Source organism: Petaurus breviceps, unplaced genomic scaffold (genome assembly GCF_028583685.1).
Source record: "Petaurus breviceps papuanus isolate PSGF00001 unplaced genomic scaffold, PetGlider_PUasm1.0 90823, whole genome shotgun sequence".
In the NCBI taxonomy this organism is placed as follows: domain Eukaryota; kingdom Metazoa; phylum Chordata; class Mammalia; order Diprotodontia; family Petauridae; genus Petaurus; species Petaurus breviceps.
In genome coordinates, this window is record NW_027187352.1 from 8,781,200 (window position 1) to 8,798,127 (window position 16,928).

General features: G+C 41.9%; 1 protein-coding gene across 2 annotated transcripts in view; it reads right to left on the reverse strand.

The window, feature by feature from the left end:
• The window catches only part of INTS4 (integrator complex subunit 4), a 90,506-nt gene that overhangs the window by 1,064 nt on the left and 72,514 nt on the right, over positions 1-16,928 (reverse strand). The window contains exons 19-23 of one of the 2 annotated variants that reach the window (XM_069070932.1): positions 15,182-15,241; positions 9,302-9,461; positions 8,152-8,295; positions 3,639-3,759; positions 3,219-3,489 (exon numbers count right to left, since the gene is read on the reverse strand). In XM_069070932.1, coding sequence (XP_068927033.1) covers positions 3,467-3,489; positions 3,639-3,759; positions 8,152-8,295; positions 9,302-9,461; positions 15,182-15,241 — 508 coding nt within the window. In that variant the 3' untranslated portion in view covers positions 3,219-3,466. Of the gene's footprint in view, positions 1-3,218; positions 3,490-3,638; positions 3,760-8,151; positions 8,296-9,301; positions 9,462-15,181; positions 15,242-16,928 lie in introns of those variants that run through there. The other variant, XM_069070931.1, reaches the window with a different exon arrangement.

Here is a 16,928-nt window from a genome sequence, read left to right on the forward strand (position 1 = left end):
GAAGAGAAGAGAAGAGAAGAGAAGAGAAGAGAAGAGAAGAGAAGAGAGAAAAGAAGAGAAAAGAGAGACAGCCCTTGTGAATTTAAGGCCCTCCACACAGTATGATACTTAATTGGGCAACTCTGGCAAATTTAAATGAAATATCAAGACAAATCAATTGTAAAAATGGACTTCAGGAACAAATTTCATTTCTGTATTGTTGCTCAGTTATGTGTGACTCTTTGTGGGTCAGGACATTATTGTTGTTTAGTCGTTTCAGTCATGTCTGACTCTTCCTTGGGGCTTTCTTTTTTTTTTCTTAATATTAAAAATTTTTTTTTCAAATGCTTTATTAACTTCTGGTTTACATCATTCATTTCCACCAGATTTTGAGTTACAAATTTTCTCCCCATTTTTCCCCTACCCACTGCCCCAAACTAGCAGTCCCACAGGATATCCCCTCCTCCAATCTGCTCTCTCCCATATTTTCTCCCATACCCCTTTCGACTTTTCCAGTGGATCTCTGTGCCCCAGTGCCTGTATATCTTATTTCCCAATTACATGTAAAATAGTATTAATAATAGTGTGTATATATTTGAGTATTTGATTTTAAAACTTTGAATTCCAGATTCATTCCCTTCCTCCCTTGTCCAAACCCACCCTTACTGGGAAGATAAGCAGTTCAGTATAGGTTGTACATGTGTGGCTAATGCAAAACAATAACATAGTAGCTATATTGTAAAAGACTGACTATATTTCCCTCCCTCCTATCCCACCTCCCACTTGTTCTATTCTCTACTTTGATCCCATCCCTTTTCAAAAGTGGGTGCTTCCAACTTCCCTCCCCCCCCCAGCCTGCCCTCCCTTCCATCATCCTCCCTTTGATCCCCTTCCCCACTACTCTCCTGCAGGGTGAGATACCCTATTTAGTGTGTATTTCATTCCCTCCTCAAGCCAAATTCAATGGGAATAAGGTTGACCCATTCCCTTTTGCCTTCCTATTCTTCCCCTCCATTGTAACCATTTTCCCTTGCCTCTTCTGTATGAGATAGTTTACCCCATTCTGTCTCTCCCCATCTCCTCTCATTATATTCCTCTCATCTCTTAATTTCACCTTTTAAGTATCATCCCTTCCTGTTAAATTGGTCCTGTGCCCTCTATCTATATATACCTGTAAACATATATACACACATTCACATATGCATTCATATGCCCATATACCCTCATATATAGACAACCAAACCAAAATTCTTAAAAAAATAAAAAAAAAAGAGAACCTTTTTTGCCTTAAGTGAGAGGTACAAGTCACACTCAGATGGTTTTTCATGCATCCCTGCTTTGTATGGCCCATAGGTCCCAGATTTATTGATAAAATCTATAGAATTTTAGTGCTGACCAGTCCTTGTAGGGCTTCAAGGCTGGTCCTCTCAATTTAAAGGTCAAGAAATAAGACATAAGAGAGTGACTTTGTCAAGATCAATGGAAAAACTGGGACTAGAACCCAGGCAGCCTGACTTTCCAGTATACCATATACCGCTCTATATGCTCTAAATGTCTCTTCCACTAAAAATATCTTCAACAATTACAGGCTACTTGAAAAGTAGTGCTTGTGTCAAATACAAGCTACTGGGAAGTAGGCAATAGTTTGAAAGCCCCAAACTGGAGAGGCCAGACTGCGCCCCACAAAAGCATCAGTCCCCCTCTTTGCCCTCCTCCTCCTGCTTCTTTTCCCCAGCCTCCGTAAGAGCTTCTGTCTCCACAGCACTGAGCAGGAGCTGGCTGCTCTTCAACCAGGCTTCCTACACCTCAGGGAGGCTTCGGGAATAGGGAAGAGAGTCAATCTGGCACTGAGGAAAATAGAATTTGTGGGCCACACATCCTTAGAATACTGATGACCCTAAGGCTCTGCATGTCTTACTCTCCTGCATGTTTATCAATCTTTAGTATGCCTACACATGTGTGTGTGTGCCTGCACACCCACCCCCCCAACCCCCATAAGGGTGGTGGGGTGGGAAAGCAAAACACCTAGGCCTTGCAAAGCCTCCTGGGAGGGTAATAATTCATCAATGCTCTCTGAATCCCTTACTTGAGAAATGCACAGATCTCTTACAGAACAATTCACTTATCCTTGCCAAATACAACAGCTGAGTCATCAACTCAGGGCAGATTAAGGGAAAAAATGGGCTCTGATCTTCATGAAAATTGCAACCACCACCATTCACCATTCACCGAAGCGACCTCCCCCAACATTTCCTCTAGTCTCTTTTTTCAGGGAACTCTCAGCATCCCCACCCTAAAACCCTGCCAACTGTGGTTCACTTTCCAACCTTGAGGGACGCCATCCCTGTGGAGCCAGTGACAGGCTGGTCACCATAGCTAGGAGGCAGATGATTTCCAAAGGCAATGGGGACAGGCAGCAAAAGGAGCCTCCCAGGGTAGGTACAGGGAGACAGGAAAAGTATGGGACAACGAAGAGGACCGCTCTTTTATACAGTGCTGAGTCTCACTATCTTATTCTGAAATGCTGTTTTAAGGCTCAAATGAGAAAATGAGGAAAACAAGTATTCTGGGGCAGTAGTGCAGTACTTCTCTATGCTGCTAAAGTAGAAAGGACTGTGACCTTTATACGAGAAGTGAAGTGACTTGCCCAGGGAGGTACATGAGGGCAGGCTTGAATCCAGGATTTATCTACCCACTGTGCCATGCTGCCTCTCTGCACATAAATCATACAGCACTAATATTTACTACTATTATTTCCATTACATGAGGCCCTTTCTATTAAGTCTTTCCTTCCATTTTTACAAACAAAATGATCCCTTATGGTGGTAGATCTGTGTAAGAGAACAGTACAAATACCCACTGGTTATTTTGGGAACAAGAATTTCTGTCTCTAGCAGAGAATGCTGAGCCTGGAGAAGAGAAAATAAGAAGGAACATACCTCCTAACCTCTTTCTAACAGACAATTCTGGGGAGGAGGGCCTAATAGTACTTCTGCTGACTCCACAGAAGAGAGGAAGGCCCATTGGGAGCTGGGGAGCAAGGCTCACCAGCATGTGGGGGGGAAGGGGTGGGTGGGAGAGGGGAGTTATGTATCACAGACCATTGGGTTTGTACTTATGAGACCCACACTGGAGTTTGTACTCAGTCATTTACTGGGTATTACCCTGGGCAAAGCTCTTCTTTTCTCTGGATCTCAGTTAATCTCTAAAGTGAGGGGGCTGGACTTCATCCTTATCTAAGGCTCCTTCTATCTCTAAACCCTATGATCCTATGATTTTGACTTAAGAGAAGGAAGGACCTTGAAACAGTTCTCAAAAACTGAGTGGGCTACCTTGAGAAATGGAGTGTTCCTTGTCACGAGTATTCAAGCACTGCCTGGATGGCCATTTGTCAGGAAGGCATCCTTGCCTCTGGGGGAGGCTGGACTCTGAGGGGGTCTGATGTCACTTCCAGTTCTGAGACTGGGAGATTCAACCCTCAACTTTTCTACTGTGCATAAAGGCAAATTCCTGGGAGAGGTAGAAAGAGGAAGAATTTGCTCCATCAGCAGATTTTCTTATTCTGGGAGTACTTACTGTATTTCCCTTGCACACTGTCTCCTCACTGGAGAGCTGAGGGACCCAGGAGTACCTGGGAAGCCAGACTCACTGCTCCTTACCTGTCCAGGCACCATGGGAGAGGTAAACCTGAGTTATCAGCCTGTGTCTTCCAGGTCCAGGATTTCGGAAGTCTGAAGGTTTGGGATGGATTATCTGGGCCTGACCATCAGGATATAATACCTAAGGAGAGAAATCAGGAATGTAAAGAAGTAAACACCACTTTAGCCATGGAATGTACCTGTCCAGGACATTCTAGCTTTATCTTTAAGGATTAATGATACCATCCACGTGGGTGCCTTAGGAGAAAGTTTCATGAGTTACAGTGATCAAAAACAATTAATCTCTTGGTATCCAACTCTTTGGCAATGAGGTTTCCACTCTTCACCAGGCTAGTCCCTGAGATGATGGACATACACAGTGATGACCAGACCTTTACTCAAATTGTTCCAGCTTAGTAAGAACAGTCAAGACTGTGCTCCACTGAGGCGGCCTTTGAGAAACCAAGGTCACCTCTATGCCAAGAGGAGACACTGAAAAAGGACCTAAGTGGAAGTCACTGTAAGACAATTAGTTTCATCTGTCTGAGGGTGACATTTAAACAAAATAGAGAAAAGATACACAGTTTCTGAATCAAGGAAGTTGCCTGTATTTCTGTTTATCTGTAAAGCTCCTCCCTCTGCATCTATCACTCTGCGCCATCCAGAAAGAACCAGACAAACACAACTTAACTTTTGATTCATTAGAGGCAGTTTGAACAGAACAGAGGAAATGGCGTGGGACTAAACAAGCGAGATGAAACAGAGGGAGAAGAGGAGGAAACTGGATGTGAAGTCAAGATACCTTTTCCAGTTTTGCAACTAACTCACTGTATGACCTGGGGCAAGCCAACTAACTTCTCTACACATGCTTCAGGTTTCTCATTTGTAAAATGGGTACAAAATACCTGCACAACCTTGCTCACAGTGCTGCTGTGAGGAAGGTTTTCTGCAAACCTTACACTGCTACATAAATATCCAATGTGACTTATTGTTATGGTGATGATGAGAAGCGGCATGGCCCAGGAGATGGAGGTCAGGCCATAGAGCCAGGAAGGCCCAGGCTCAAGTCCCACCTCTGACCCCTACCTGGCTGTGTGTCTCCTAACCAAGTCCCTTTATCTTTCAGGCCTCCAGGGAACTCTTTCAAGACTTGAATTTGCAGAGAAGTTACCAGTCTGCAATGGTTAGAAGGAGTTTCCCATACCAATGACATTATACCAGGGCCAAAAAAAATTCTTACGCTACAAAACCATGGCAAGGTAAAAACAAAACCACCCTATAGGCCCCTTCCCAGAGTAAGAATTGTAACAACTTACATTTGTATTGGGCCTTACCAATGACAAAGCACTTACATATCCATTATCTCATCTGATCCCTACGATAGCCCTTATCAAGGAATCAGAGCAGGGATTATAACTCCCATTTTACTGATGAAGAAACTAAGGCCCACAAGAGTTTAAATGGCTCAGAAAATCATAGAATTTAGTTTCAAACCCCTCATTTTATAGACCGAAAAAATGAGGTCAAAGGAGGCTCAGTGGTTTGTCCAAGGTACATAGAATAAAAGGGGGGCCAAGTCAGAATTTAAACAGAGATCAGTAGCCTCTTCCCACTTCTCCAGGTAAGTGAAGCGAAGACAGGCAATATGCCTTTTACTTTCTGGTACTTCCAGAACATTCAGCACACAGTATCCCTGTGACTGCATTTGTATAAGGTCTGTTCAGACTACAACACCTACTGTAACAAGCTGTTGGGGCCATCCCGGTATGTCGCTGAGCCTGTCCTGGGAGAATTTCTGTCTTTGAAGGACTTGCCAGTGCTTAAGCTTATGCTATGCTTGCAGAGCTTTAAAAAAATGCAAAGAAAGCCTGTAGGAGACATGTAAATACACTCTGAATTGACTGGCTACAGGCTGTCTTCCTTATCTAACTCTAGGTATTTGATATCTGAACTGATGAGGACTATAACTCAAGATTATTTCTATAGCATCTCATGGCCTTCACACTGCCTTTTTCTCAATAAACCTGGAAGGAAGGGAATTATGCAAGCATAATTAGCCCCATTTTACAAAGAGGAAATTTTGGCTCAGATGGGCTGAATGACTTGTCTCAGGTCACAAATGCATTATGAATAAGGTCTTCTGATTTTCTTCCCACAATCCTGTTTTGGCTCAGTTCTGGAAGGATATTTCAACTGTAATTCTAGCGTTAAAGGTCAAACCAGTTAAACTTCAGCTTCCCATTTTAATGGCAATGAAAACCATCTCTTCCTTTCCATCATTTCATGTACTTCATGAAGAGCCTAAAAAGAAATCAAGGCTATTGCTATGGTGCAAAGTCTTTGAGGATATCACGATCATCCTTCAAGAATAATAACTTATATTAGTATATTGCTTAGAGATTTGAAAAGTGCTTTCTTCAGAACAACCTTATTTGGTAGGGAGTGTAATGAACCCCATCTTACAGAGAAGTGAACTGAAGCTCTGAGAAGGTTGCTTGCGTGGTCACGGCAGGATTCCAACCCAGATCTCCTGCCTCCAAGGCCAGTGTTCATCCCACTCTGCTGTGCTGCATCAGCATTTGTCTCCAATAACTATTTCTTCTACAGAGAAGGCAGCGACTGGGGAATGGCTGAACAAGCTGTGGTACACAACTTGATTTGGCTCTGTTAAGGAATTAATGCCTACTTTTGTATGTAGAAATCTCTAAGTGATGGAATACTACTGTGCTATAAGAAATGAAGGCAGGATGTTCTCAGAAAAACCCGGGAAGACTTATATGAACTGATGCAAAGTGAAGTGAGCAGAACCAGAAGAACACTGAATATAGTAACAGCATTACGGTACAATAATCAACTGTGAATGACTTAGCTATTCTCAGCAATACAATGATCCAAGACAACGTCAAAAGACTCATGATAAAAAATGCTATCCACCTTCAGAGAAAGAATTGATAAGAGTCTGAATGCAGATCGAAGCATACTTTTTTATTTACTTTATTTTTTTTGTGTGTGTATATGTTCTCTTTAGCAACATGGCTAATATGGAAATATGTTTTGCATGACTGCACATATATGATCTATGTAAGGTGCTTGCCTTCTGAAAAAGAGTGGAGAGAAGGGAAGGAAGAAGGGAATTTAGAACTGAAAAAATTATAAAACAAGAATGTAAAAAAAATTATTTTATATATAATTGAGAAAAAGTAAAATAAAAACGTTCTTTTTATTTTTGGAGCGGGGAAAGGCAAGGCAATTGGGGTTAAGTGACTTGCCCAAGGTCACATAGCTAGTAAGTGTGTCAAGTGTCTGAGGCCATATTTGAACTCAGGTCATCCTGACCCCTGGGTCAGTGCTCTTTTCACTGCACTACCTAGCTGCCCCAGTAAAAACATGCTTTAAAAAGAAAGAAAAAGCAGCAAATGTGGTATTTTTCTTCATGACAAAAGTGTTTTTTTTCAGCAGAACAAATATTTTAAAACTTATATGACTTAGAAGCATCCACAATGAGAGGTTTTTCCCCCCCTTAATATGTCCATTTATGAATTTCCAGAGGGCTCCAAAACAGTAACTCTTTGGCTTCCACACACACACCTCTGCACTTATGACCTGCTTAGACCTTGGCTATCCTCCAAAGGCAGGAGAGGCACACTTCAAACGGCAAATATAAAAATTGTACTACAAAGGTTTTTACCCCACCCCAGAATGCCTGTTGACCACATATTCATACTTCAAGTTTGCCACCTAATACCAGTGTTTTTTTACATCTTTCCTATCACTTTATCAAAAATATAAACAATCACTTAGAATCATCTCTAAAAATTCTGTATGAAAATTACCAAGGTAGGGCTCGTGTCCATCTGCCTAGATTTTCCTCTCACCACATGTCCTTCATGGCACAGTTCAGCCCCCAAAGAGATTCATGTGTAGTTAACCGGAACACTCATGTGGAGAAAATTTTATATATTTGTTGAAAATCTGTGAGTGCTTTCCCTCTCCCTGAAATGACTGTATGCTTAGACCCTAGATATTTTATATTTACTTCTCTGTGTGCATACTATTTCCTACTGTAACATATAAGCTCTCTGAGGAAAGGGATTGTTCCACAGAATTCATTTCCTAAAATGGAATATGTCTAACTAAACAATTTCTTTTCTTCTCTTTTTTGGAGGGGGAAGGCAAGGCAATTAAGGTTAAGTGACTTGCCCAAGGTCACACAGCTAGTAAGTGTCAAGTATTTGAGGTTGCATTTGAACTCGGGTCCTCCTGATTCCAGGGGCAGTATGCTACTCACTGCACCACCTCACTGCCCCTAACTAAACAATTTCTAAAGAATTAGAAATAAAAAAAAATTTGTTCTACAAACTGGTTTTTAGACAGGTAAAAGTGGATTCTCAACCATCTTTGTATTTTTGTCTACAGACTCATTACACGACTAAATCATACTACTCCCAAGAAGCATTCTGACTACATCTGCATCAGCCCACACACCCACATCACTTTTGACCTCAGTCTCATAAGTAGGACACGGGGGACAGACCTGCACTTTGACAATCGTCTGAGGATCCTGCACATGCTCCAGAGTCGCGTCGACGTCCAGTGCCACCACCAGCCCAGAGGTAAACCTCAGAGGGTTGTCCGACTCACCAGCAGGCTCAATGATTGTGGCTGATGCTCTGTGGATCTGCAGGGCAGAGAAGCACATGGTAATGGAGGGCACAGAATGACCTTGGGAAGTAAAAGATGGCACAAGGACAAACAAGGAAAATATTTACAATGAGTTTAAACCCGAGGGCCTGTATGTCTAGTTTAATGAAATACCCCATTCCAACCATTATAATTGTTCAAGGGCCAAGCCTAACTCAAAATAATAACACTCCATGTTTTTAAAGTACTCAAAGTCTTAATAAGCTCTGGCAGCCAGGTAATGCAGGAGTCATATTTTCCTTTCACTTTACAAATAAGGAAATTGTGGCCCAGAGTAAGGAAATGACTGGCTTAAGGTCATAGGTACTACATGCCAAAGTTGGCATTTGAACTCAGTTCTTGCGACTTTCAGTCCAGTACTTTTCCCATTCTCCCAGTTGAAGAATAAGGGTAGTACTGCAATGTCCAGAGTTCCTGGGCTCACTGGTTCCTATTACTACCAAATATTTCATTTGTGTACATTCATCCCCTGATTTTAGTCTCTCATTCCCCAAACCTCACGGCTCATAGTACCAGATATGCCTTCCTAAAGCCCCACTCTGACCCCATGACTCTCCTGCTCCTCCCCATGACCTACAGGACCCCATCCAAAGCTGTGAGCTGAGGATTCAGGGAGCTGGCACTGGCCTGACAGGGCTCCCACTACACTGCACCACATGCACCATCAAGAGCCGTGCTCTCTCTCCTCCTCTGCACCACCCCCAGATCCACTGCCACGTCCTCAATGAAGTCTCTCCTAATTCCTCCAGCCCTCAGGGAACTCCTCTCTGAAATCTTATGGCTTTCTGTCTGTACCTCTTTTAAAGGCATATCTTATAGACTGTGCTGTATTCATGTCCACATCTTCTTTCCCTTTTATAGGCTGGGGAGAGACCATGTCTGGCTGGCTGCTTCTGTCTTCCTCCCCTCAAGTACAAGCCTTACACAAAGCAGACACTCAGCGAATATCCACTGAATTGCTGACCGTGCACATGGAAACTGACCTGTTCTGGCAGAGGAAGGTGAAGGAAAGTACTCTGTCGAAGAGTGGCCTGCAGAATTTTTACTACCTCTGAAGGCTTGGAAGTCATCAGGCGAGGCATGAGGTCTAGAAGCTTGTCCACAAAGCTGTCCTGCAAGTGAGGCAACTCGGTGATGAAACATCTGATTGGGAAGAAACACATGGAAATGACTGACCATGATACTATGGAGGAACTTACAGCAGGAGCCCAAGGATGACAGCATGTATGTGACAGAGGGTCAGAGGAGGGCTTGCCCAGAGCTGCCCAGGCAGGTCATGGTGCAAGGCCTGGCAGAGAGCAGGCACTTAACCAGGAAGCCCTTCCTCAGGGCCTCCTGAGAGATGCTGTGTATGCCTGATCTCTAGCTGACAAATGGTCTTCCTTTTCGTTGGATATGTGCATCCTACTGCGCATGCTAACTTTCCCAGACCCACCTGCCTATCCTGTGGGATTCCTAGCCCTTCTTCCTATAAACCCTCAAAAGAGGAAGCTTGCCACATGCTGGAGGCTGCCTCCAGGTCTCTGAGTATCTCCAGAACACCAATGGAGTGGTCAGCTGCAGCCAGTCACCATCTTGCCTTCTTGTCACCTCACAGGTCCTAGTCAGACATGTCCTTGCTGATGGGTCAAAGCATTTCTCCTAGGCATTTAATTGCTGGTATTATGTGGCAACCTTATGTCCACCATAAGTCTTTACACTGCTTTTGAAGAAAAGAGTAATTTTGATTTTTGAGACATTACAGTGTCTCTGATTTGCTGCCATAGAGCATCAAAAGGAGATAATGCTGTTAGAAAGAATTTGGGGGAAATGAGCAGTTTGGCACAAATGAAAGTATTGCAGTTTCGCAAATAAAATCCACCCTTATTTTTTTCCAATTCAATTTTAGGTCCATCTATAGCTTGTCTAAAACTGATTCATTCCTCTATCTCTCTACCTATCCAGCTACCCAGGTGCTGCACTGATGCCCACAAATATTAAAAGGTGCACCAAACAGACTGCCCATCTAGCTGTGCATCATGTCAAGGCAATATGCATTTTTTCATTAACTTTGCTCTTCCTCAGTTGCTGTCTATCTCTGAGAAAATTTGTAATGTTCGATATGATTAGCAGAATGTTACCCATGGATAGGACATTTAAAGAAATTTGGTTTCAATAGGAAATTTTAATTTTTTGGATGCTAAACAGAATATAGTATTATAATATCAGAAGACAGAAGGGACTTTAAACTACATCCAGGACCCCTTAGAGATCAAGGAAACATGACCCTGTTATTAACAATAATAATAAATAGGTAGTAAGTGGTATAATAGGGCACTAGTGAATGCTTGGGTCATGCCCAAATTGATGGTAATTCTCAGCACTTCACTGCACATAGTCCTCTCTATAACTGCCATCTGTCTGAGGCATGTCTAACATTAACAAATGTTTGAGAGATACCTTAAGAAGAAATTACAAAGACTATGCTCTGTTCTACAGAGAGGAATACAAGTAATATTGGCAGTGTCTGTAAAGTCATCAGCTGTGGGACTACAGAGATGTGCTCTGCTACAGTGAATCACCTGCAAAAGCCCAGCTGTTCCCTTCTAAGCTCTTCACCAAGGACACGCAGATCATTTTCAATAATTTTATACAAATGAGACATCAAGTATGACTCAGGAGTTGATGTCAGTCTTTCTCTGAGCTATGCTGACAACCATCCAAGGGCTGCTTTAAACTGGGTCGTCTCCAGCTTTGGTTTTCTTCTGGGCCCTTCTGGTCAGGGTCAGCTGCTCTTCCTTGACCTTGCCTTAAGACCCATCTTCCTCATGCAATACAATGGATCCCTCAGGACTAGGATCTTTGGATAGCTAATAAAAACGGGTCAGTGGTAACAACATGGGCACATCTGTCCCAGTTCTCCTCTGTTAGCTGGCTTAGCTAGACTTCTTAGCGCACTTCTGCTCCAGTGCGCCTGTGCTGTCTTGGGACATCCCTTCATGTCCATTCATGGTCCTCCTTTGTAACCCTCAGCAAATGAGCCTCTGCCTCACATTCAAAGCTGCCTTGGGGCAGAGACTGTGTGTGGGGAGAGGTCTGAAGTCCCCAGTTCTGGCTCCTCAGGGGTGGCCTTCCTCTTCCGGCTTGGACAAAGACCTATGGCTTCTACTTTCCTTCTCAGGGTAATCCCTTATGTCTCCCACACACATGCTGGAACCACATTTACTGTCACAACAATAATAAGCCTGACAAAGCAGAGAAAGAGCAATACTATCTAAATGCTAGATGGAAGTGTCAAAGTTACAGGAATTCAACCTGGTCCTCCGCGTAGGCTAACAATGCAGCACCAGTTCAAGTAGGGAAAATGCTCCCGCCCCACACTTAACAGTATTTTATTTTTTCCAATTACATGCAAAGATAGTTTTCAACATTCATTTTTTTTAAAGGCAATCATTGAGTTAAATGATTTGCCCAGCATCATATAGTTAATAAATATCTAAGGTTGGACTTGAACTCAGCTCCTCCTGACTCCATCTAGGTGCCCCTCAACATTCATCTTTGCAAGATTCTGAGATCCAAATTTTTCTCTCTCTCTTCCCTGCCCTAACCCCAAAACATCAAGCAATTTGATACAGGTTATATATGTGCAACCATGTTAAGTATATTTCCACATTAGTCATGTTGTAAAGAAGAATCAGAACAAAAGGGAAAAACCATGAGAATGAAAAAACAAAACAAAGTGAAAGTAGAATGCTTCAATCTGCATTCAGGCTCCATAGCTCTTTGTCTGGATGTGGACATCATTGTCCATCATGAGTCTTTTGAAGTTGTCTTGGATCATTGGACTGCTGAGAAGAGCCAAGTCTATGAAATTCGATCCTCACATAACGCTGCTGGTGCTATGTACGATGTTCTCCTGATTCTGCTCACTTCACTCAGCATCAGTTCATGTAAGTCTTTCCAGGTTTTTCTGAAATTTGCCTACTCATCATTTCTTATAGCACAGTAGTATTCCATTACACTCATTTACCACAACTTGTTCAGCCATACCCCAATTGGTGGGCATCCCCTCAAATTCCAATTCTTGGTGACCACAAAACAAGCTGCTATAAATGTTTTTGTACATGAGTCCTTTTCCCTTTTTTATGATCTCTCTGGGATACAGACCCAGAAGTGGTATTGCTGGATCAAAGGGTATGCACAGGTTTGTAGCCCTTTGCACATAGTTCCAAATTGCTCTCCACAATGGTTGGATCAATTCACAATTCTACCAACAATGTACCAGTGTTCCAATGGGAAAATGTTTTGAGTAGCATCATGCAAAAACTTGTCAGGGGAGTCATCTACTATCTTGGGACAGATAGCTGGCACAGTGGATAGAGAACTAGGCCTGCACTCAGAAAGACCTGAGTTCAAAATCTGCCTCAGACATTTACTTGCTGCTTGACCTATGTCTGCCTCAGTGTAAAAATGGAAAGAATTAACAGTACCTATTACCTCCTAGGGTTATTGCGAGGATCAAATGAGGTAATATATGAAAAGTGCCTTGCAAATCTTAAAGCAAGCACTAAATATATGTTAGTTATCATTATTATTATTTTGATTTTCTAGGCAGAAGTCATGGCATGGACTATAGTCATGAGCCCTTTTACAGTGCCTGAGTTGTAACAGATGATCTTGGTCAGGGAAGCAGCTGGTAGTTCAGAGGTCATCACTGACAGCATTTTTTTTGTTTCACGCCTATCATGAATCCAGAAGCATCAGCAAAAGGGACAGAGAGCTTGATACACTTAGCTCCATCTTTCAAGTCAGGCCTAGTCTTTTCCAACGCGGAAAAGATACCAATGGACTCAGCTGCAATATTTCCCCACTTAATACTGGTGGAATCATTCATCTAGAAGGTAGTTAGTCATGGCTCCTTCACTGACCACTAGCTTTCCTTCCCCAATCTCGACAATGCCCCTGAACCTGCCACGGGAAGACTCATACTGAAACATGTAGTCAAGGTCAATGAAGGGTTAATGAAGGGTTCACTGATGGCCACAACCTCCACTCTACTTGAAGTGAGTGTAACTCTGCTCACCAGGTGCCCAATACAGCCAAATCCACTGATTCCAACTTTCATTTTCTTGGCTTAGGGATGCAGCTGCAACAATGGACAATGGAACCAAGTTTGGGAGAAAAGATGAGTCTCTGTCATTCTTTAAAGCCAGAAGGCTATTTCTGATTGGAAAGGTTTAGAAGTGCCATGCTGGAGGTACAGGAATAAATAAGAAGACTCCTTAGCCCTCACAGCCCTCAGTGAACCAAGGTTTGGTAGATTCTTAGCACAAAAGAATCTCAAAATCTTCAACAAGTTGTCACCCAGGTTCCACCTAAATACTTCCAGTGATGGGAGTCTCATTGCCTTAAGAGCCAGTCCATTCCATTATTAGACAGCTCTGATTGCTAACAAACTTTTACATATATTCAGCCAAAATCAGATACCCTATATTCTTCCACCCATTATTTCCAGTTCTGCTTTCTGAGAAGCTAGGAGAAAACCACTTCTGGCTCACTGGAGTTCAATGCAATCAGCCTCCAACATTCTTGATGATTTTAATTTATATGGAGATCTTAAATTACAAATCACTTTTATATCCCTCTTCCCATATAGTACTTAAAATAGCCCTATCTCACAATATTGAGGTAGGCAGCATAAAAATATTTGTATCCTCAATCTACAGATATGGAAATTGAGGCTCTGTGACATGAAATAATTTGGTCAAGATCATAATAAAGCAATAAAGACCATAACTGAGATCTGAATTCTGGTCCTCTAACTCTGAGGATACTATGAGGACTCAGATGATTACAATTATATGTAAGATAAAAGCAAATGAGCACTAAATTAGAGTCTGAAAAGTTCTTTAATTAAAAATCATGGTGTACGAGTTTTAGTGTAAGGACTTAGGGTCATGAATAGGCTAGGCTGAACAGACTGTGAGATGATGTGGTAGAGAGGGAATAGGATCAGAATGGAGGTGAAGAGAAAATTACATACAAATCCCAGCTTAAAGAAAATGATTTGATCTTTCCAAGGATCAGTTTCCTCATCAGTAAAATGGGGATTATTCACAGGGATATTCTAAGGTAAGAACTTTGTAAACCTCAAAGTGATAGAAATGTGAGTTATCATCAGTACTCTAAACAAAAGAAGACTTAAGATGAAACGTGATTGATGTCTTTGAATATGTTACAGGCTACCATGTATGGAAGCAACATGGAGTAGTGGTTAGAGCCCTGGATGTGGAGTCAGTAAGACCTGGATTCAAATCCTGCCTCAGTTCTTTCACCTCTCTGTGCCTCTAAGTTTTCTGATCATGTGAAATGAGGGAGTTGGAGTCAATGGCCACTAAGGTTCCTTCTAGCTCTCAATTAGTGATCTTATGATCCTAGTTGTGAAAGAGGGAACAGAATGCCTGACCCTAGAATGCACATCTAGGACCAATGATTAAAATTTACAACAGAAAAATTTTAGTTCAACATAAAGGAAAAATTAATAATCTGTTATTTCTGATAACTTTAAAAACGAATACTGAATGGAATGTTCTCTTAAGTTCCCTTCAATGAAGATCTTCACGTGTAGGCCAGAAAGTCGTTGTTAGAGATGCTGTAGACGGTATTCTGCTCAGTTACAGGCTGCCCCTAGGTGTCCTCTGCCCTAAGGTCCTGTCATTTTCATTTTGGCTACGCACAAAACTAGAGCTGATGAGAGGACACTTTGATTCAAGTCTACCTCTACCCTTTCTAGCTATGTGACTCCGAGCAAGTCAGTTCAATTAACTTTAGTTCACCATCTGCAGTGCAGACAGGAAACTGAAAGAAAACTATGAAACGCTTACCTCTGAAATAAGTCCACTTCTTGTAAAAACTTTTCACACATTCCAAAAAGGGGCTCCATTCTGCAAGGGAGAAAAACAAGATGACAATACAAATGAATTAATAAAGGATTTATTAAACATTTACTAAGTGCAAAGCTCTGTGCTAAGCACAAATCGAAGAGGTGCAACATTGTCTTGGAGGAGAGGACACACATGGGAGGCTTTCACCTCTAAGTCAGATGAAAAGGTCTCATAGTCCTTAAGATGCAGTGACAAAGTAGATGGCAATGCATCTTTGTCAATGTCATTTCCACTGATAAAATGGTATCAATTTCTGATGTTAAACCATTCGACAGTGCCACAGACTTCAGTGGCAAGAATTTGTTTTCAAATCTAAAAAAGCAAAGCCTCTCTTCTGTGTATGAAACTGCAAAGTCTCAAGGTTCAAGTAACGAACATATTTACACTAAAAAATAACCTAAAAGAGATAACATCTAAGAGACTCAGGAGAATCTTTGAATAAAGCAAAGCTAAAGATCACATAGCTAGGTTTCTGTTTAATTACATATAAGGCACATGCCTAACCAGTCAGTCACCAATTAAAAACTGGATTTTCATTCTGATCTATTAATTTTATTTTTAAATGGTTATTAACACTTAATAATGATCGGTAATAAAAATAACTAAATTTGTTAAAACTACTTATAGTTAAACTAAGTTTAATGCATAAAGTAGTAACAGTATTGTTTCAGTAAATATCTTTTAAGTCCCCACCAGAATTTGTTGTAAATTCATTCTCATTTACTTTTCCTCATATGATCACAGGATGTATATACACTATTCTTCTAATTCTGCCTCATCTGGATTATGTGTTATTTCTTAATAATAATAAGTCTTTCCAGATACCTATTTCTTCTACTTGTTGGTTCTCATGGTACTATAGCAATGATGTACTTGTCTCTACCGGCTGCTGTTTCTTTTGTGAGACATTTGTAATCAAAACCCTTTCCCCTCCACCCAAATTTATCTTTATCCTATGGGACACTTGTAAATCTTGTCAGTCAAGACAATATAGCAGTACGGGTGGCCAGGTCGCACAGTAATAACACCGGCCCCAGTGTCGGGATGACCTGGGGATCGAATCCGGGCTTAGATACTTAGCACCACACCCAGAAATAACTGGCCGTGTAACCTTGAGCAAGTTACTTAACCCGACTGCTTTAAAAAAAAAAAAAAAAAAGATGATATAGCAGAAGGGGTGGCCAGGTGGCGCAGTGAGTAAGAGCTCCGGCCCCAGTGTCGGGAGACCGGGGGTCGGTTCTGGCCTCAGATACTTGGCACCCATACAAAATAACTGGCCATGTAACCTTGAGCAAGTTACTTAACCCCAATTGCTTTAAAAAAAAAAATGATATAGCAGAAAGACTAGGAAACCAAAGAGCAGAGCTGACCTTGCTTTATCTATTGGTTCCTTCACTTCTGCCTTCAAACACAGCCCCAAATTTCCTTTATCCTTCAAATACCTTCACTAAGCCTTACTCTCCCCTCAGTCCACCATCAGATATCTAAAGTTGTCTACATTCACTGCTTTCACTCCTTCCACTCTCTCATTTCTTACCCCCTTGTAGTCTAGCTTCTCAGTTCTTTGCTTGATTTCTGATGGTCTTTTTGCAGTGCTCATCCTTCTAGACCCACCTGCTTCACCTGACACTGGTGACCACCCCTCTCCTCTCTGGGCTTTAGTGACACTATTCTTCCCTGGTGGTTC